Genomic DNA, 23,214 nt, shown 5'->3' on the forward strand with positions numbered 1-23,214 from the left:
CATACTGTTGTTCAGTTACAGAGTGATCAGTCACAGGAAATAGTTACAACAGTTAAATATCTAGAACTATACTTCTGGAGTTATTTAAACTGAAAGGAGCACATAACACTAATAGGAAAACACATGCTACACTGAGATTCATGGGACGAATCTTAAGAAAATGTAAATGAGTCACAAATGAAGTAGCTCACAAAACCTTCGTTCATTCTTGAGGATTGCTTATCAAACTGTAACCATTACCAAATATGATTGACAGTGCAGACAATAAAGATCCATAGAAGCAGCTTGTTTCATCATGATTAAGAGAATCACAGAAATGCTCATCCAATCCAAGTGGCGAACACAACAATATAGCTGTTGATCATCATAGTGGTCAACCCATATGAAGTGATCCGTTGAGGTTTGTTTAACCATTTTTAATTTTTTTACACGTGATTACCCTATAATTCAGAAGTTCAAAACAGGTTTTTTTTTTAAAAAAAAAAAATCCTTGCACTGTTACTGAATGGCGATTTTTCAATTTGGAGACACTAGCATTAATTTGAATATCTCTGCACTGGATTAAGTTACAACATTGGAATTGACATGATTGTTTTTAGAAAATTCTTCTCTACAGCATTATTTATTACCCAAAATACCCCAAATTCAAATTGCTATTGAAAATTTTCAGACCCAAAAATACCAACTAAGCAGTGATTTATCAGAGTGTATTTTTTTCTGTAGTTAGATATCATAAACTACTAACTTCATATGGAGCAAGAACACTGAATTTCTGTTGTTAGATATCATAAACTACTATGCTTATATAGAGCAAGAACATTGATTTTTATAAATTTTGGAAATTTGAAAATCGTTATTTTTTGTGAAGTTTGGGGCTACTTATCTCTGATAAGACTGAATATAAAAATTCCAGTTTTGCACATTTTGTACACCTATGTAATAGCAAAGTACTGTAAATATTTCATCATTGATATTTGACTATGAACAAAGATATGAATTTTTGAAAATGAGGAAGTAATTCACATTATGCTGCAACTGACCTTATGTTTGTTGCCCTTTTAAATGGTTTAATGTTTCATTGTAATAAAATTTAGTTGTAACCTATATTTAGTTAACACTATCATGCTATATTTAGTTAGTACTGTTCATTATAATAATAAAATATTAAACAATAGAGCTATTTCTTTAGTTCTATGTTTAAAAAAATTGCCCCTTTACATCTATTCTCAATTAAGTAGCACTTTATTATAAGTTTAAAATGATAAAGGTAAAATAACGAACAGGTGAAATTTCTTTGTTATTGAGCAGACTAACATTCTGTGCATGAGTTTAGTACTAGAGACAAGTGTGTGCAGGAGCTCAGCGGACAGAGTAGCAAGTCTGCACAGGAGCCCCGTAGTAAGTGACAAGTCTATACATGAAATGTGTACATCTACTACATTTACCAGATGTGACATTGTTGTAGTCAGTGTGTTCAGAAACATCTGTTACAATGAATGTACATACGTCATTGAGAGTGTATAATACTTTATGTGCTTTCATCGTGAGTGTAATTTTAAAATTTAATAATAAATAAATTTGAAAGACTAATTGGAATGTAATAAAATTGATAACAATACTCCACTGGACAGATAGTAAATGAAGTGTGGCCCAAAACAGTTTATGGTTCAGGTTCAAGAGGACAAACAGGTTTAAAAAGGAGGACAAAGTTAGAAAAAAAGAGAATACATAGATCACTTGCTCAAATTTAATAAATGAATTAATTAACGGATATGACATGCATTCCATGACTTTTATTGGTACTTCTCGAAGGATCCAATTTTCTGTATAAGTGTAGGCATGCATAGCAGATAGCTGTAAAAAGATACACAGGAAAATTCTTTTAAATTATACTGGATCATCAACACACCCTTAACAGATTCAATGTTCAACCTATTCCTGTCATCACTGTATTGTGTTGTAATGAGTGAATTCTGAGTGACAATCAATAGACTTACTTTTACAGAAACACTTGGCCCATTTTTTACTACAGAATTGGCTGAAGAATTTTATGTCTTCAATTTCAAAAGCTCTACATTTAACTTGCAAATACAAAATGCTTTTTTCAACATCACTGTAGTTACATCTTTTTTAAGAGACATTCATTTGAAACACACAGAGCCAGCGTTTTAAATATCCATGGCACGATTGATACAGCAACATAGTTTCCTCCATTAAAAGTTTAGATTCTTTATCAAACCCTTCTTCTGCTGCAATTTCCAGCTTCTGTTTAACCTTTTCATTTAATTGGTCCTCAAGCTACTTGCATACAGAACCGAAAATTTCAATCACTTCAAGCACAGAATAGCTGTCTTTTCTGGATGCAGAATATTTGAATTGAACACAGGGATCAGTGAATGGAAATGCCATAAATAGGCTCCAGTTCACCTGTTCTCAAAACACTGAAGCAAAACGTTTGGTGGCTTGCTTTCAGACAGAAAGTAAGATTTCAGAGCAGCATACATTTCCAGTGCTCTTTCAGAGGCTGGGAAAAGAGACACCCACCTAGTGTTCACAGGAGACAGGACTTGTTTGTAATTTACGTTGACAAATTTACAGAATGAATGTAACTTTTCCGTTCTAACAGAATAATTAGAAAAAACAGCTATGAATTTTCGTGATGACACACTCCGAATTAACAGAAAGACTATCAGCTCCATGCTGAATTACATTATGTAAAATGTGATCGATAAAATTTACAATCCTGCCGCCATCCGTAGGTAATGTATTTAAGAAAAGAACTATAGAATGGAAATAATGCAAATATAATTTTATTATGTTTAGGTTTACAAAAAAGGAGACCAATTTAAAAATCCTCCAAGACCCCGGTCAAAGAGATAAAAAAGAGGACATGTCCGGATTTATCTGGACGTCTGGTCACCCTAACTTTGATGAAGATAGACAAACTTTGTTTAAATTATGAGTATGTTCTGAAGTACAATCACATTTTTGGGAATAAATGCTCTGATCCACTCAAAGTTCATAAAAATCCAGTTAATAAAGGTTTGAGGGGAAATTAAACTTAAACATTTGTACTTGTTAGGTGTGATTAAAACAGCTTTCCAAGAAATTCCCTGTGCTCAAACTGTTACTCAAAGATATTTATTATGAATCCAGAACCAGAATCATGTAACCTTATTAATGACAACATTCATATTCCTAATGAGGAAGCTATTACCAAATAAGATTTTGCTTGTTCTAATTTAGAGGTCTATCCTGCTTTGAAAATAAGAAAATTGAGTATGAGAAAAAAAAAGCAGTTATTGAAAGCAAGGTACAACGAATTTCAGACTAAATTAGAAAAGACTTAGAATCATACTTTAATAATGCAGATACCAACAGTATTTCTAAATAATCAGAAAACTTACCTCCAGAATCATCTGACACTGAATATTTGAGCTTAATCAAGAAATTAAAAGGTAAGTGTTCAGTGACACCTAAAGAGGAAAAAGTTAAAATTTTAAGTATGCTTCCTGATTCGTGGTCAAGAGAAAAAATAGTTCATGAGTTCGATGTTTCTGATCATTTGGTTAGGCTAACCAAAAATTAGTGAAAGAGCGAGGCATTCTACCAGTGTTAGGAAAGAAGAAAGGAGAAGGTGTAAGTGAAGAGACAATATGAAAGACCTAGCAGTTTTTCTGAAGAAAGTGAAAATGGTAGAGTATACCTGGGTAGCAAATATAGCAAAAGAATTGTTATAAATGGAATTAAAGTAACAAAGCAGAAATAACTAGAACTGTCAAATTTGAATGAACTTAATGTAGCTTTCAAAAATGCTCATCCTGAATGCAAAATTGGAAGGTCAAAATTTTGTGACCTTCATCCTAAGTTTTGTATTTTGTAAAACACTCCGTATGAGTTTGTTTATATCATCAGAATGTCAGACTAATGATTTTGGGTGCAAAACTCAATGATATTAACTACAAAGAGTTACTAGATCTAAAGGTACGTGACACTAACAGTTACGACTGTATGATGATGAGTTTGTGTGATAATGCTCTGGTAAAGAAACTGCTCTTGAATTGTTTTAATGAATCTTAGGAGGAAATGCCTGACAATGTTACCTGCAAACAGTGTGTCACAACTGACAGAGCTAAAATGATAATAGTGGTTAAATCTGAGGTAGAGTACTTTGAATCTTTAATTGATAACTTAGAAAATCTCAAAAATCACCACTATGTTATTAAAATCCAAAGCAAGTTTTTGAAGAACAAAAAAGCACAACTTTATGAAACTGAATGCATAGTTCCAGCTGATATTGCAGAAGACTTTATACTTGCGGTTCTGGATGAAATACAAGAGTACCACTGGCTCAATGACCAGGCAACAGTGCATCCATTTGTTCTGTACTTAAAAAATGAGGAAGTTTGCAGTCTACTTGACTATTTGGAGCACAGCACTTCAGTTGTCCATGTGCTTCAAAAGTATATAACAAATTACATAAAAGAAGAGTTTCCCAAGGTTGATAAACTCATATACTTTTCAGATGGAAGTGGTAGCCAATACAAGAAGAAAAAGAATTCTCAAAGTAGATTCCGGGTTGGAGGCCAAATGGCACTTTTGCCTCTTGCCATGGTAAAAATGCATGCAATGGAGTAGGAGGTACAACAAAAGATGAAGTGAGTAAAGCCAACCTACAAAGAATTACCACAGATCAAATTCTTACAATAGAGGACATGAACGCCTTTTGGAAAGGTAGTATTAAAGACATCACCTATTTTCACATCAAGAAATAAGAGGTAGTTCTTCATATTGAAACAACACTTCAAACCAGATATGAAAACTTCATAGCAGTAAAAGGACAAGGCAATTCCACAAATTCCTTGCCATTGCAGAAAAGTTAGTTCGATGCTACGTAACATCAGAAACTGAAATTTATGAGGATCATTGTGTCTGTAAAATTACATCTGTGTCTTACTGAATAACAAGGTGCCATGTATGTGTGATGGACAGTAGTGGCTTCCATGGCTTGAGAGCATATGTTAGGGGAAAAAATCATTTTTTTGTGAATTTTTACCACCCTGCTGGCCCAAGAGTGTCAGTCAAGAAATTTGCTAGCGACAGAATTTGAATACCAATGAAAAACACATTAAGAAAGCTTTCAGTGCTTGAACTTATCATAGCAACTGGAAGGTCTTATTCAATATCACAAAAGTTGTCTGAAGAAATAAGTGTTCTTAACAGTTATTACTAGGATTAGGAAGCACTGCATCTCAAAAGTGTGTTAATTGAAAATATTTATTTTAATTTTATTAAGATAATATAAATGTTTAGTTCAATAATTTTTGAGTTTTTGCATATAATTCAGTACCTTAACTACAATAATAATTGGTTACAGTTAGACAGTGTCACACATGAATTAGGCAACAACCATAAGATCCATTGTAGTGTAATGTGAATTATTTCCTTATTTTCAAAAATTCATGTCTGTGTTCTCAGTCAAATATTGATGATGAAATTTTTACAGTTCTTTGCTATCATATAAGTGTACAAAATGTGCAAAAATCAAATTTTTATGTTCAGTCCTGACTTGATAACTAGCCCCAAACTTCACAAAAAAAAAAATTTCAAATTACAAAAATTTATAAAAAATTAAGGAAACATTTGTCAGTGTTCTTGCTCTGTATGAGGCTAGTAGTCTATGGTATCTAGCTAGAGAGAAAAAATACACTCTGGTAAATCACTGCTTAGTTGTTACTTTTGGGTCTGAAAAGTGAATTTTCTAAATTTTCAAGACTAAACTTTGGATGTCATTTTGATTGGTTATTTTTGAATTTAGGGTATTTTGGGTAATAAGCAGTCTTGGAGAGGAGACTTTTTTAAAAACAATCATGTCAATTCCAGCGTTGTAATTTAATCCAGTGCAGAGATATTCAAATTAATGTTAATGTCTCCAAATTACAAAACTTCCATGTGCTTACGAATAAAAATGGCCACCATTCAGTATCAGTGCAAGGTAATTTTAAAAAAAAAAAAACTTTTGTTAACTTCTCATATATATGGTAATCGCATACAAAAAACAAAAATATTTAAAAATGGTCAAGCAACCAACTTAATTTTATTGGATCACTTTACCTGGAGTGACCCATGTGAAGGTTTATTTCTAACATTCCAAGAACACACATTCCAGGAAGGGTCAAGTAACATACTAGTTCCTGTCACATAAATATTTCACCAACTGGCCATTTATGTGGAAGTATATCAATAATGGTTCTTCCAATTGTACTGCCATTATCATTTCATTCAGATCAGTGAAAATATGTGGAGGAGTACTGTTGCAGCTGCAGGTTGCTGGCAGGCACATGGTGTTGTCCTTTCTGTTATGGCAACCAAACTGTTGAAATATTGTGAGACAGGCCTTGGTGGCTCTGTCAAACCTACCAGATCAGTAGTAATGCACAGTTCTTACAGTGTTGGCATGGCAATTTCTCTACCAGTGGGTTTCGGAGGTGTTGTCGAGTTCATGACTGGAAACAGCACATTGGCATAACATATGCACTGCTGCTTGTATAAATATGCAGCCAGCTGGCCAGATGCCAACTGACATCTCACTGGCCCTCTTCCTGTGGATTGGGGGCGTGGTCACAACACTGCACTGATGTGGCACTTATGTATGAGTGGAAAATAAAGTAATAATTTTGACAGCTGCTACACACTGGGCCTTCACCAGCCTGCTACCTCATCTCAACCTTTTTCCTCCTGCCATCCTGACACCATAGTCACCCCTCCAACCCCAACTGGCAATAACTGGTGTCAGAAATGGTGACATTCTCTCAAGTGAGCAGCAGATTTTATATTGTCCAATAGGTTTTGGAGGTGTTGTCGAGTTTGTTACTGGAAACGGCACATTTTCATAACATATGCGCTGCTGCGTGTATAAATAGCTCTATATTTGTTAGTACCAATTTCCTACACTAAGTCCACCCTCCAGACATAGTACTATAGCACAGCCCACCTTCCGGGCTCACTCTAGCCACAGCCATACTCCTTTCCAGGGGGCAATGGGTCGCTTTCTGTGCACGGTAGCCATTTTCCACCACTGCGGTGGGTGCGCCTCTGCATTGCATGCCAACAACTGGCAGGCCAGTCATTCACGACAAAGTCTGGATCACAGCTAGCAGTGTCAACACAATGAGATGACTGAGAGAGCTATTGGTTATTTTTGATGACAGACAAAGGGTCCAGGTAGAAGTGTCACCATTACTTGAGAGTTGCTTTGTATAGGCCAGAGAAACCAGAGGGTGTGTCTGAATTTCAGAGTACCTGCAAGGAGCAGGACTTGGAGCGTCTTAGATGTACTCACTGCAGTCTTCTTCAGCATTATGCACCATGCACTGTTTGTATCTGTATCTTGTTTTACATACCATGTTACAGTCATGTTGTGAGGCTGTGAAGGGTGTTGAGATGGTTAAAAATAGGGAGTGGTAGAGTGAGAGACACGAGAGTTTATCAGAGCCAGAGGCAGTGCATGTATTGAGAGAAAAGATAGTACAGTTGTCAGCAGATAAACCAGAGCTACTGGTGCAAGTAGCAATTAAGACTGGACAAATAGCATGTCTCCAGGCACCAGACCGTGTGATAAGACCCATTTGCTGCTACGCTAATCATTTCCTTTTCTGGAAGGTCATCTGATGGTAAGGTGTCATTTGTGGAGGATGTTACTATGCCAGTGGCTATTTGTTGTTGGTCCAATACTCAGTTGTTGCAGGTGGTGAAATTACGATTAGTGGGAGAGGCAAAAATGTTTGTGGGATGTGCAGAGGCATTAAGGAATGCAGAGACATTCAAGCAGTTAAAACAGGAGCTTCTTCAGAGGTACAGGAAGCAGAACAGTGCAAGATTCTTTTGGGAATGGTTGAATGCTATTATACGGAGGCATGGGGAATCCATAGAGGATCTTGCCAATACAATAAAGAAAGTGAATGTACACATGCATGAGCTGGGACAGAATGATGAAACAAATAAAATTTTGCTGCAGCAAGCCAATAAAGAGCACTCAATGCTTTTCTAAGAGGCTTCCTATCAGATATGTGTAGAAGGGTGCTCTAATGATCTCCGTTCTGCTGGTAGGTGGCAATGGAATGTGAAGAGGTTGATATGTCGAGTGGTGTGCATGATAGGCTGGGGTATTCTCCACAAATGTGAAGAGTTATTGAAGTGGAAACATGGTACTGGAGAGGCAATGCTGCCAACATGATTGGGGTACAGGTAACATGTATCAGCAACAGAATTATGGGAACAGTAATAGGCACGGACAGGGAGGAAGTAAATAGCTGTTAAATGCAAGAGGGAACCTGAAGTCCACCAAAAGGCATTCCCATCAGTGTTAGATGTAACAAGTATGTCTGCAGAGGCAGAATGTGCAATAGTACGTGTTGTAAGGGGCAAGAAGTATGTTTTTTGCTGAATATAGGGTAGCATGTGGTGGTAGCCAGTAAAGACCTAGTGGGTCAGTTCCGATGGAACCCACTATGCTACAGGTTGCTTGGGATGGAATATAATGATGTAAGGCCGTTAGGGTCAGTGGAGATAGATTTTAAAGTGGAGGCAGTTCAGTTTTATCAATGTGTGGAGGTAGTGCCTCATGTAAGTGAGGGTTACAACATGATCCTGGAGTTGGACTTTTTGCATCAATGTTGTTGTTGTTGTGGTCTTCAGTCCTGAGACTGGTTTGATGCAGCTCTCCATGCTACTCTGTCCTGTTTTGCATCAATATCATGCCAAAATTGACCTTCAGCAGTGTGTGGTGAAACTTAGTGGGAAAATATTCCAGCTAGAGGAAGCTGCCTCCAGTGTAAATCTGTACCAAGGTGTGTGTATCATATTGGGCAATCTGGTTAAACAAGGTGCAGGTACACTAAGGCTTCATTCATACGACTGTGTGCCAAGTGGCACCAGAAAGTCACTGTGGGTCAGTGTAGAGTCAGACTTAACTTGTGATATGTTGTTCATAATTGAGCCACTGTGTTGGATTCAGTGAGTTGCTTTATTAAAATGAGTACTGTTTACATACAGAAGAGAGACGACAGGAAGGTGGTACCCATCATGAATTTACATAATTTTGGCACTGAAGAGGTGAAGCTGACAAAGTAGTAAGTTTGGACATTGCACATTACACATTGGTGCACTGTAGGTGTAAACCAAGGGCACCCACAGGCCCTCTCTATGCCTACATTATGTAAAAAGGTGGAGCATTAAAAGGGAGTAGATGGAGTTGTTAGAGTTTGCAGATTTGTTTTTTCCTTTGGGTCCATTGCCATTGATGCCCAATACATAACACCAGATTCTGACTTACAATGAAGCACCAGCGTGCTGGGAACCGTATTAGATATCTCAATATTTGCAACCAGTTATGGAGAAGTTTATCAACCAGCAGCTGGTTGATGGGATATTAGAACAGAGCAGGAGTCCATGGGTACAGACATTGTGGTCACACCTAAGAATTCTATAGAAGTTTCTAAGAAGTACATATTCTGCATTTTTTATGATGACCTTAATAGTAAGACTGTAACAGATGAATACCCATACCCAGCAACACAGAGACCATGAATTAGTTGAGGTAGACTCTGTACTTCTTTACCATGGATTTAAGAAGTCAATACCATCAGTTAGAGGGGACCTAATGAAGACAGTATTTTTGGTTTTTGGGGCCATTATCAGCTTTGGAGGAACCCTATGTGTTGAAGAATACTCCTGCAATGATTCAGAAATTGTAGGACAGAATATTGAAGGGATTGAAGCCTTGCCAGTGTCTAGTGGATGCAGACAATATAATTGTATTGTCAAAAGACAAGGAGGAATATAGGCCATGACTGAAAAAAATATTTAAAAGGTTGCAGGCTGCAAACCTGATGTTAAGAATGGAAAAGTGTCATTTTGCTTCAGAAGAAGTGGGTTACCTAGGCCATTTAATCAGCAAGAATGGGGTGAGAATGGATCTGAAACTGGTACGAGCAGTAGAAAATTTTCCAAGTCTCTGTTTGGATGATGTTTTATGTTTTCCATTATTAGGAAGTGTATGTGTATACACAGCAACATTGCTGTGCATCTATGAACACACTGCTCTGTTCTGCGCAGTTCTGCAGTTCAGTTCTGGTTTGTGCAGTTCTGTGCTGCACATTTGCATGTGGCTTTATAGGGCTTTCGAATTATTGTATGAAGTTTGTGAATGGATTTGTTGATACCTCAGCCACTCATGCAGTTGTTGAGAAAAGGGGAAAAATTCATGTACATGGAGAGTGTCATGATGTGTTTGAAGAGTTCAGAAAAGTTTCAGTGTCAAAACCAGATTAAGTTTTCTAGATTTTTCAGAAGGAGTTTATATGCTTTTGGGGGGGGGGGGGGGGGGGGGGATATCCTGTGTCAAGGTTTCAATAGCAAGGGACATTCTGTGGCTTTCACATCAAGACAGCTTAATATAGCAGGGAAAACTATTGAACCACAGAGAAAGAGATGCTTAGTCACACATTTTCAGTGTTACCTTCGTGGGAAAAAATTTAACAAAGTCACTGAGCATGCCAGTCTAAAATGGTAATTAATGATTGAAAGACCCAGTTGATGGGCGTAAAGACTCGATGAATTTGACTGTGAAGTTATGCTCAAACCAGGGAAGAAACACAGAAATGTGGAAGTTTTGAGCTGAAAAGTAGGAGTAATATGAGTACTGGGTCATGGCCTTGCTGAATGACAAGCAGTGCAGAAAACTCACAGAAATTGCAAGCTATACAAAGCACAGCTGCAGTTCAGTATGTATAGCAGTCTGTTGTGTAAGGTAACTAGGTTAGGTCCATGGGTAGTGGTGCCATCCAGGGAGGCACATGATCAAGGTCACAGAGGGTGCAGGTTAAGAGTAACTGAGGGATGTTGATGGAAGGAAGATGTGGAGTGATATCTGAAAAAATTGTGTGTACAGTGTACGAACTTGAGTCATAAACAAATACCACTACAGAGACTGCCAGAAGTGCAGAAACCATCCAAAATTATTCTATACCTACATCTACATTGGGGAGGATGTGTTAAACTATTATTTAACTGAACTCCAGCAGGAACCATTCTGTTTTGACGATAATAGATCACTTTTCTTGTTGTGTGGAGATGATATCTGTGTCAATCCAGAAAGCAGCTACATCCGCATAGGCAGTGATCAGCAGTTGGGTGCAGGAGGTAATTGTTACAGATCAGTAGACAAATTTTATGTTAGACATGATAAAGGAATGATGTTGCTTGTTACATGAGGAGAAACAGAACTGTCATTCTCTACCCAGAGTCAAATGGTAGAACGGAATGGGTGCATAGCCCACTCCACCCACAGTCAAATGGTAGAAATGGAATGGTTGCACCTTACAGTCAGAATGATGTTAAGCTACTGTGTGAATTCACACCGTACTGACTGGGGCACATATCTCTCATTTGTCATGGTTGTTTATAATCAAAGGCCCAAATTGTTGCACCAATATTGAGGTAAATACAAGCAGATGTCTACAAAAAAAGGTAGCACATTAATCAGTTTATTTATACTATACGTGTAATACTTGAATGATACATAACTGTAAATTCTGTAGCTTCTTCTGTGGCACTGAGTTATGTATGATTGATAGTAATCTTGTAGACAGAACCAAATAGTCTTGAATGCTAATTCACATACACACTGGGTGTAATGTGTATAAGTGTAGATATTCCTGTTAGTGACTGAGAACAATGTACTGAACAACATTACATCAGTATTTATGTCATTTGCAAACTAATAAGTACAGCTATTACAGGTTGTATGTTTTTGGGTTGAGCAGTACTTCCAAGAACATGTGGCAAGAGCAGGGCATTAATTTATATTTTCTCCTGAGCACAAACTTGGATGTTGAAGTGTGGACATGTGGACACAAAATGGTTATTCTGTACTGACAGTTGTAGTCCACTTGGTGGTGCAGTTACGGCAGTGCAGAAAATATCAAATTGTAAAGTTTATTATATGTTTCTAGTGAGGCTGTTTGACACAGTGAAAAAACAACCAGCACACTGATTTGCATACATATTAAGGTACCACATATAAAAATATCTGCACTTACACCCTGCATAAGTCATTGACATATCATATGTTTAATAGCATCATGCTACTTAAATGCAATGTTCCTCGCTGCAGTCTTTCACATTAATGTTTATAAGTCTGTAGATGTAGTCACCATTAGGCTACAGTTGCTGGCAAGATTGACAGTGGTGCATGTTGATCCATGTGATGATTCTGAGGTGCTTTGCAGTCAATCCAAGGCATAGTAAGAGTAGAGCCAGAGAAAGGCATGAAGAGGAACTAGCAGAGAAGTAGACATGAGAATGTGAATGGACCTGTGTGGGAGGTGCCACATGCAATAAGGTCAAGGAAATGACAGAGGTTTTTTTTTTATTGTGTTTATTGATGATTATTTAGGGTATTATGTGTAAGGTGTTATGGTATAATGTACTGAGGGTAAGGGAATAATTTTTTGTGTTAGAGTAAGGGTTCTTTACAATTTCTTTGTATATAGGTGCTAACTAGTGGCAACAGCCTTCTGTCCTCAGATTGCTGTACACCGAGGACAAGGATGAGAAGAATGCAAGTGTGACTATAACAAGTCTGATACAGTTGTTAGTAGACAGTAATTGGTATGCACAAGTGGTAATGGCGAGCTAACAGGGTTCGCAGGAGAGCGTCTGTAAAGTTTGGAAGGTAGGAGACGAGATACTGGCAGAAGTAAAGCTGTGAGGATGGGGCGTGAGTCCTGCTTGGGTAGCTCAGTTGGTAGAGCATTTGCCTGCGAAAGGCAAGGGTCCCGAGTTTGAGTCTCAGTCCGGCACACAGTTTTAATCTGCCAGGAAGTTTCATATCAGTGCACACTCCGCTGCAGAGTGAAAATCTCATTCTGGAAACATCCCTCAGGCTGTGGCTAAGCCATGTCTCTGCAATATCCTTTCTTTCAGGAGTGCTAGTTCTGCAGGGTTCGCAGGAGAGCTTCTGTAAAGTTTGGAAGGTAGGAGATGAGATACTGGCAGAAGTAAAGCTGTGAGGATGGGGCACGAGTCGTGCTTGGGTAGCTCAGGTGGTAGAGAACTTGCCCGTGAAAGGCAAGGGTCCCGAGTTCGAGTCTTGGTCCGGCACACAGTTTTAATCTGCCAGGAAGTTTCATATAAGTGCACACTCCACTGCAGAGTGAAAATCTCATTCTGGTAACAGGAAGCTGTTCATCATGTATTTCAAGAGCAGCTGAGTCCTGTCCTAACAGCACCAGAGCAATACTTGTCTGGGCTGCATAAACTACAGGGGGGATTACCATCAGAGTTGAGATTCATAGCAGTGCTAAGTATGGCAGAGTGTACGCTTTAGTACCATATGGTATCAGTAGAGGTGGAAACTGAGCAAGGTTGTACATACTGGTTAGGTTCCCAGTAGTGTGGAAGCATGCACAATTCAAATGTTACACCATGCACCCTTCTCCAGTGAAATGGGAAGCCGTAGGGAAGTTTGTATGAGTGAGGGCAGGTGGTGTGTTGTTGATCTCTGAAGAGGGTGATGAAGAAAGAGAAACTGAAGTATTGTCAGACAGAGATGATAAGATTACAATGTGTCAGCCCAGGTGATTCAAACTGGTGAGAGAGCATGCTGGTGCAGCTGTTCATGGACAGAGCAGGAGGACAGGATCATTTAAGGTGCATTCTGTAACCCAACCTTATTTCCAGCAAACATGGTTACACTAGATTTATTCAGTGTACAGTAATGTGGTAGTAGGGGTGAGCTGCTATGAGCATGGAAGGCTCACAGAAGCAAGGTGGCTGGAGCTGAGAGGTAATGTGTTATTAATTAATGGGAAGGCAGCCATGATTACAGGAATTACCCAGTTGAGCATGATGGAGTCACATGTGTACTAGCCTGACAAATCATTAGAAGTACTGTCAAAGCAGACTCTAACCATCCTGAATGATACTTTGAAACTGGACCTGATCCAGTCCCAGAACCAGTTAATAGCCATGCAAGAAGAGCAGATTTAAGTGTAACAGTTCGTTGATGCAGCATGTTAAGCAATTTAGGGGAGAGCAATGATGAGTCACTGTAGCCTTGAGCATTGTGATTCCTAGAACCATTGTGGATCTAACTCTGCTGTGCATAGCCTTCATCTATCTGATGCACAGAACCACCCATCAATCCCTTCCACCAATGGTACAGGTACTGGTAAATGGGGTCCCTATAGCATGAAATGTGAATTTAGATTATTGTAGTGTGAATGTTGATGATAAATGTGTTCCCTTGGGTTTAAGACGATATGAGGCTGCGAGACGAGCCATCAGCATCTGCAAAGAAAGATGCCAAGGGTTCATGACTGACAGGATGTAGAAGTATGAAGACATGATGTAATGTGCATTCCAAAAAGACTAGTAGTCTGTTAAGGAGGGTATTAATAAACATCTTAGTAGCATAAGATTAAACCTAGCAAGTAAGGATTGTATATGAAATGTAGTCTCTGAATCTTGTGGGTTGGGCTTCCAGACACTCTTATAATGGAAACTTGTGCTGTACATGTGATATGCTGTTGCAGACTGGTATTCAATGAGACCAAGGACACCACATCTTCCCCTGGAGGTAGACGGTGTAGTTCTGTTACCATTTGTGGGCAAATCAGTGAGAGTATGCAGGAGTATTGCAGCAGTTGCTGGTTGCTGGTGGATACAGGGTGTTGCCATTTCAGTTATAACAATTGAGATGTTGAAATACTATGAGATGGGCCAGGCTCACGCAGTGAAACCTGACATCGCAGAAGTAATGCACAGTTCTTGCAGTCTGGGCAAAGGGATTTTTCCACCAGTTGGTTTGGGTGGTGTTACCAAGTGCATGACTAAATGTGGCTCATTGGCATAACATGATACAGCATCAAACAATGGAAAATCCAAGATTGAATAACAACAGTATCGTGAAATTTACTGTGGTGTTTAAGTTGAGTCTGTGTGAATGTATGTATTTATTGTCTACTTCAGAAGAAGGCCTTGTGTTCAAAAGCTTACTTTGTGTAGCAATCTTTTTGATGTGCCTGTCTGCAACTCAACATCTCCACTACATTCACTAATACCTTGTATAAATAGCTGTAATTTTTGTAGCAGTTTGATTCATAGCCCAGCAGTCCTTCCAGGACACGTGGGTTACGCCGGGCAAGGGGACAACATGGAGAAGCTGACAGCAGATACTAATTCAAGTCTGTCATAGTCTGCCTACCTGCACTAAGTCTGCACTCCAGTACCACAATGCAAAAGGCCTTCCAGGCTCCCTCTGGCCAAAGCTGGACTCCTGCTCTATGTACAGTAGTCGTCTTCTGTCACTGTGGGGTTGGGTTGGGTTATTTGGGGGGGAAGAGACCAAACAGCGAGGTCATCGGTCTCATCGGATTAGGGAATGACGGGGAAGGAAGTAGGCCGTGCCCTTTCAAAGGAGCCATCCCGGCATTTGCCTGGAGCGATTTAGGGAAATCACAGAAAACCTAAATCAGGATGGCCAGACGAGGGACTGAGCCGTCGTCCTCCCGAATGCGAGTCCAGTGTGCCACCTCACTCGGTCTCTGTCACTGTGGTGGACACACTTCTGCACTGTGCACCAATGGCTGATGGGACACAGTCATTCACCACAGAGTTGGCTACTATAGCAAGATTCGTCTACATCCACCACTGATACCTGGTGTTTGTGATGTGACTCACCCAACAGGGCTCACGTTGGCAAAGCTGGTCGCACATATTGGAGCCAGCTGGCTGGATGCTAGCTGACAACTCACCAGGCACCTGGTCTTCTTCCCATGGAGCAGTGGTGTGGTCACTACCCTGCACCAATGCAGTGGTGATGTACAAGTGGAAAATAAAGCATTTTGACAAGTGCTTCTCTTTGTACCTTCACTAACCTGCAACCCTATCTCAAACTTCCGCTGCCTGCCTGACATCGTAGCCATCTCTTCAACCTCCACTCGGCTATACTACTAACCATTTTGGGGGAAGGGGGGGGGGGTTGGTATTGGTTCATAAAGTACACTCTCCCATTCATTGTGAAGCTGCATCCATGCTGGATGTGCTGTGCTGCACAATGCCACATGCAAATGTGCAGCACAGAACTGCACAAACCAGAACTGAACTGCAGAACTGCGCAGAACAGAGCAGTGTGTTCATAGATGCACAGCAATGTTGCTGTGTATACACATACACTTCCTAATAATGGAAAACATAAAACATCATCCAAACAGAGCATATACAAGCAAACCATTTTCTTTGAGGTGTTGGCACTGCATGGAACATGTTATAAAAACAAAATTACATAATTCGTACTAACAAAAGAACAGATATGCTAATCTCCCTTCCACAGATCCTAAGTGAAATCATATTCAAGGATTTATAATAGTTCGTGAATACAAAATACATTTTCTTTTTAAAATTAATACCAAACTTTTGTCACAAATACATAAATGAGTGTACAATGAAGCGTATAAGATACTTCTTAGGCTGTTGTAGCCACACACAGTGAAACAGAAAATGTGTGTCTTAGAAGTGTTTTTGTCACATATAAAGACAAAATCAGAGGAAATATTTCAAGTGTCCATATCTCACGAGTCAAAATTGTACATGTATGTGCACAACTTACATTGCTCATGGATTGGTGACATCATCTCTCTTTTGGTTAGTTGCTCCAAGTTGACGTAATATGTTTTTGAACAGCATACTGACATGGAGTCAACGATTTGTAAAGTTATGTCATTTTATGATATTCATTTTGCTCTTTAGTAGAACAGATCATAATTTTTTATTATGAGTGAAAACATAAAGCTTGATGAAATTAGTAGGAAAGTAGTTTTCAGTTAATCAGATGCCACATTTGGGGTTCTATCTCATTTCTTACCAACAGAGATCTGACAAGGAAGAGTACTGTTGTCACTTATCAGTCTGTCCAGTTTAGAAATATTTCTTGCATTTCCACTGTCTTTCCCACAACTACAGTAATTTACTGTATTATCAGCAAGCTTAACTTCATCATTACCTTATTTTGTAACAAATGCTTTATTTATAAGGCACTGCCACCAACCTGCCCCCTTTTCTTTGTTACAGGTAGCCGCCGTCCAAGTATATTGCCAGTTCCTGACATGTTCACTAGTTCCTCTCTCAACATTGCTGTAGAACCACAGGATGATGCAGGTGATGAAAGTGATGATGAGTTAGATGACGATGTCCCATGGAGATCGCCAAGTGAAAAAATTGCGTAAGTCACTCCTTATCCCTAATGGTGTTTCATTTCTTTGTTGCATGGCTTGTATCTGCAAAAGTTTATAACATTGTTCACTGAAATGAAATAATTGTAAACCATTTTAGTAAGTGAGCACTACATACAAGAAAACTGGACCTCTCTTTTTATCTGATCTATTAGCATATATTCCTCATATAATTAACTGGCTGGTAATAGGATATAAATGAGGTGGTTAATTGCATACTGTTTAAAAGGAGTCTTTTCTGTTAGTGGTTCTACCTGAATTGGAAAACACATTATTGGCAAATTTTGAGTGTTACATTTCTCTCAATTAGGCAACTGTTATACATTACTGCACTATATATATGTTCCCAACATGGTTTATAGGGATCATTTAAAAACAAGGTGACGACCAGCAGACTACCCTGTGTAACAAGAAACATAACAAAATCAAAATTAAATTGTTTGTTTCAATGTTTAGTCTGCTGGTACTCAAAACATGTGGTATGTTTTTAAAAGATATCCATAATGGGAACGTATACAATGCACCACCAGAAAGTTATTGCCTGCTTGAGAATGATATACTGACAAAAATGGCCAATAACACATTCTTCAAAAGACGGCCATTAGTGAAAAATTACTACATTTGTGAATGTATTGCAGAGTTCAATATTTTTCATAATCTTATGATGTCTGCATCAAATTTTCTTTCTGGCTGAATAGAAAAGGAAATGAGATGGCCAAAAGGGGTTTAGGAAAGAGAATGGCAGGGGAGAGATTGGGATGTATTATGAACTGGACAAGAAAGTCCTACTTCCTCTCCTCCCATTAACTCCTGTCTCTGAATTTCATTCAGAATACCCAGCTTTTGGAGTCTTCTCTCTGTAGTTCCACTAGCAATACTTCTTTTACTTTGCGAGAAATGCTGTTATAAAAGAGACTGAAAGAAAGAAAAATACATTTGATATGCAAGTGTCATTGGGAAACAACATAAATACCATATAGTATGATTTAAGCAATTATACCATAAGACTCAGTGATGCAGTATCTGAATCAGACGGAGAATAGGTGGGTACATAATGGACCTGATGTGGTTTCCTCACGTTCATCAAGAAGTGGTAAGATATTGAAGTAATACCTTTGCTTGATGAATACAGCAACAGTATAAGAGAAGAAATCTTCATTTTCACTAATTCCTTTTGGTAGGAAAGAAAATGAAAAATTTGTAGAATGCTTTTTTGTAGTCAGTATTTCCTCTATATGCTGTTTGAGACATCTGTCAGCGAGATGCCAACCATTTTGAGATCCAATTTTTATTATATAGAAAATTTGCGTGATTATGAAGAAGTTTCATGAATAATTCCATGACCACACTCATTTATATTTACACACAAATTTCATTTTGCTTGAGTAAATACTTATGTTAACTATAATAGTTACACTCCATTAAAAAAAACTAATCACAGCAATTTCTCCCCTGTTAGTAGAAGTGCTTACGTATTTTTATTATTCTTCTACTTCAACAGTGAATTGCATGTTTGGTTGTAGCAAGCACACTTTGTCATTGGTGGTGGATATAATAGATTTAATAATCTGTCAACTGTAAACATTCTCTACTAGATGCTCTTTCTTATTGACATGAAGAATTAGAACTTCGTATAAAACTATTTTTCATTGTTGGTGTAGACTAGCTATCTTGAAACCATGCAAAATGTTTAGCTGACATTCAAACCTATATTTCAGTAATCAATTAAGATTTTTGAAAAACAACTGACCTGTATTTTAACTGTTGCGACCCTCACTTCAGGCCACAATGTTTATTGAACATTAAATAACTTTGGTAACAACAACAAAAATTGTTAGTTAGTCTATGAACCAAACAGTAGCAGTTCTTGATGATATATTCATGAGTGCCTCAAACAGAAATCATAATTACGTCATTCTAGAGTAGTAGAATAAAGTTCAGTCACAACTTAGACAATGCATATTTTGTATTTAAAATTCCATATAATCTATGTGTGATGGAAATCAGAAGATTCATAGAATCCACACACAGTAAACAGTCATGGCATCATAAATTCCACATGTAGAGGTGAGGTGGATAATAGCACCTACCCAAAATGGAAGCTTGTGATAGGTCTGCAATATTGGCCACATTCCTGCCATAGGCACCCTTGTCTTCACCAGTGATGCTTGGTGTTACACATCCATTTGCACATCCAGCTTGGTCACTAAATTAATAGTTGCTATTGCCACTATTGATTTTTAGAACTTTGATTTTTTTGTGAAAACAATTTGTACGTTAGATAGTACATTTTGAAATCCAGTTAGTCGACAAAGAAATCCATCAGTTTTGTTGCTGTATTTATTTTCTCCTTCTTCCTGCTATTGCTTCTCCGTATTTGTCATCTTCTTCTGTTTAGTGTCACAACTTTCCCCCTCATCTAATAACTTCAGTTTCTCTTTGTTTCCAGTAATGTAATACCAAGACTGATTAAGTACTGCTTTTCAGGAACACAAAGTTTCCTGTTAGAGTTAATCCTTTATTGTGCTTATTGTGCCTGTTGCAAGCCTTTCAGTAATTTTCATTGCTGAATTAAGGGGTAATAAATAAATAGTGACACAGTATTAGTACCGGTATGTTACATCAAATATGCTTTTATGACAGTAAATTCTCTTGTAGTAGGAACAAACATTCATTTACTTATCACTTCTAGAATTATTATACTACTGCTCAGAAGCACATCTACTTCTCCACCGTATATGGATGGACCTCACAAATAATATAATTCATTATTCGTGATAGGTGCTAAAAAATACATCTTTTCTGTATCACTTAATGTAGTAGGTGTGATACAGCAACATCTTCAATATTAGTATAGAAGAGCATACATTATTTCATAAATAGCAATCACAGTGAGGAGAATTGGCAATTATATGTATGATGTCTTACATGAAATTTGATTTGAAATAAGGATTATTGCATGTACTAGCAGTCATCAACACAACTATCTACACATTCCTCTGAGTTATTGGAAACAGTTGGTAGCTACATTAAAATTTGCCATCATTAGTGTTCATTAAGCCAAACCCTAAGTAATAATAGTGCATTCTCAGTCATCTTTTCCACATGTGACTCCCGAAGTTGAAAAAATCTGTTCTGATGAATGTTTTACATAACATTCATCATTATAGTATTTGTATATTTCAGTGCAGTATATGGTGTAAATATTATGGATGTTACACTTCATAAAAGTCATTTTAAGTTAAAGAACAAAATTTTTTGTTGAGAGTATCCAAAATTTGTGACTCAGGCTTTACGGAGTAAACTTAAGCAAATACAGAATGAAGGAACAAAATACTGTGCAAAGTGTCATAATTGTTATGACTCTGGAGTTGCATTTGGGGTTTGTGAGGCTCAAAACCCTATCTGGAAACCCACATTTAGCTGTCTTAGAGTTTCTTTGAATTACTCTAAAAGGATTTGAGACTGGTCCATGATTTCGTGGCAGATCTAAGTTCATGTTCTGCCTGTAGTGGTCTCATTGTCAATAGAATATTAAATTCTTATCTTTCTTGAAAAGAAAATATTCTCTTACCAGACACTTCCTATTATTAGGCCCTTCAACACCCATATTACCTGTGATATAAGTAACTGTGTTTTTATATCTAAAAACAAAGATGATGTGACTTACCAAATGAAAGTGCTGGCAGGTCGACAGACACACAAACAAACACAAACATACACACAAAATTCAAGCTTTCGCAACAAACTGTTGCCTCAACAGTTTGTTGCGAAAGCTTGAATTTTGTGTGTATGTTTGTGTTTGTTTGTGTGTCTGTTGACATGCCAGCACTTTCATTTGGTAAGTCACATCATCTTTGTTTTTAGATATATTTTTCCTACGTGGAATGTTTCCCTCTATTATAACTGTGTTTTTAGATGGATAGATCTTTGAGTTCATCAGTAAATACTTAACCAGTGTTTTGAAGTCACAGTAACAAGCAGATAAAAAATCAAGGCGAAATTGACAGATAGTGTATTAGTTATTGCATGAAATACAGTAAAAACACGCAATATGCAGAGTGATTATAATTAAGGTTCCACCTTTAAAACACTGTAAAAAAGAAATGCTGCTAAACTGACATTTAATTTGAGCAGAATATTATTGAAGAAGGAGAAAACAAGCGTTCCATAAACAAGAAAACTAACAATAATTTTCCCATCAGATGGCACTATAAGTTTCACAGCGTAAATGGGTTTGGCTGCAAATAACAGATGAATGACAATATTACGGCTGTGGTGTAAGTTGCGTATTAAACTGACCATAATGTGCAACATGCATAACCACACAAGTTTTGCATTCAACAATTGTGGCACTGTTATTTAATAGAATTTAAAAAAAAGTCTTCTTCAGTTGCCAGTAACTTCTTATTTATTTCACCACAAGTTTAAAGGCCTAAATCTTCATCTTCGGGTGCCACCAAATAATTATGGAAACAAAAATGTGTGGTGGTTAGGCCATTCAATGATTTGAGATCACAACCACATCAAACAAATGCATGGGAGCATAGGACCAGCAACTGCAGCACTGTCAAGGTAGGTACCGTGGTTGCTGGTCCTATGTTCCCCATACATTAATGTGATGTGGATGTGAACCCCCCCCCCCTACATTATTGACCAGCCTGACCACCACACATTTATGTTTCCGTAATTATTTGGTGTCACCTGAACGTGAAACTTTAGACTTTGAAACTGGTTGTGCAATAAATAAGAAATTATAGGCAACTGAAGTGGTAATTTTTTTACTGTTTTTTTTCTTATTTTTTTTCCTCCTTCTCCTCTTCTTCTCTCTCTCATTTTTACTTTTTTACATGTTCCTCAGTTGTAGATGTGCACCTGGTCATATATTTTGTACTGTTAGTTAGGTAAGCCCAGCCACCATGGCAAGGACACACAATTCACATGGGGAAAACCAGTTTTCAATAGTTCTGGAGCCAAAAAATGCACAAATAGCAACAATGAAATTTGTTTTAACTTTCTGATACTGGTGATAGACATTTTTAGTATGCTTTCCACCATTTTTTGCCACAAGTTGAAATCAAGGAACAGCATATTTCACAACAGATCTAAGTATCTCAGGGGTCACATTCAGAATGCATAGTGCAGTGTACGCCTTCAGTTCAGCTACATTTGTAATTGGAGCACTAAACACAGCATCTTTCATATAGCCCCACAGCCAGAAATCACACAGATTATGATCAGGTGATCTGGACAGCCAGGCTGTAGAGAAATGATAGCTGATAACTCTAGCACTTGCAAAATTCCTCTGCACAGCTGCTTCACTGGCTGGCAGTGTAGGGAGAAGCACCATTTTGCAATAAAATTATCCTATCTGTGCTGTTGAAGGGCTGGAATGATGTTGGTGCACAAAATACTGTCATAGCATATATCAGTGACAGTATTGGTAATCACCAACCTGCACTGCAATGTTACCTTTGCAGAATGAAATGGTATCAGTTGATTGCTGAGTGGATTTTCCATTGGCCATTTTCTACAATTCTGTGTATTGTCATGTCATTGGAGATGGAAATGTGCATCATCTGTCCACAGAATGTTCCATGGCCATTCATTGTCCATTTCCATGTGAGCATGAAATTCATAATTTTGCATGGATAGCTATACAGGATGTTTAGTAGAATTTTATGAACCATCCCCACAGGCATGTCCAAGTTTCAGGCAATTCCCTGTGTATTGTGTGTGTGCACAACCACTTGACACCTGCATTGCTGTGGCCACATCTTCTATTGATGCTGGATCAACTGTTTTCCTCCCTCTGCCACATTGCATTTACAGAACCTGTCTTCTCAAATTTTGTAATTTTTTCTCCAAAGGGAGACTTGAGACCAACACCTTTTTTTACACCAATGATTGTCTGGAACTT

At 38.0% G+C, this 23,214-nt stretch overlaps 1 protein-coding gene across 1 annotated transcript in view; it reads left to right on the forward strand.

Moving 5' to 3' along the window:
- The window catches only part of LOC124792676 (potassium channel subfamily T member 2), a 691,963-nt gene that overhangs the window by 510,361 nt on the left and 158,388 nt on the right, over nucleotides 1-23,214 (forward strand). The window contains exon 14 of the mRNA XM_047257958.1: nucleotides 17,134-17,284. Coding sequence (XP_047113914.1) covers nucleotides 17,134-17,284 — 151 coding nt within the window. The remainder of the gene's footprint in view (nucleotides 1-17,133; nucleotides 17,285-23,214) is intronic.

Source organism: Schistocerca piceifrons, chromosome 1 (assembly GCF_021461385.2).
Source record: "Schistocerca piceifrons isolate TAMUIC-IGC-003096 chromosome 1, iqSchPice1.1, whole genome shotgun sequence".
NCBI lineage: Eukaryota > Metazoa > Arthropoda > Insecta > Orthoptera > Acrididae > Schistocerca > Schistocerca piceifrons.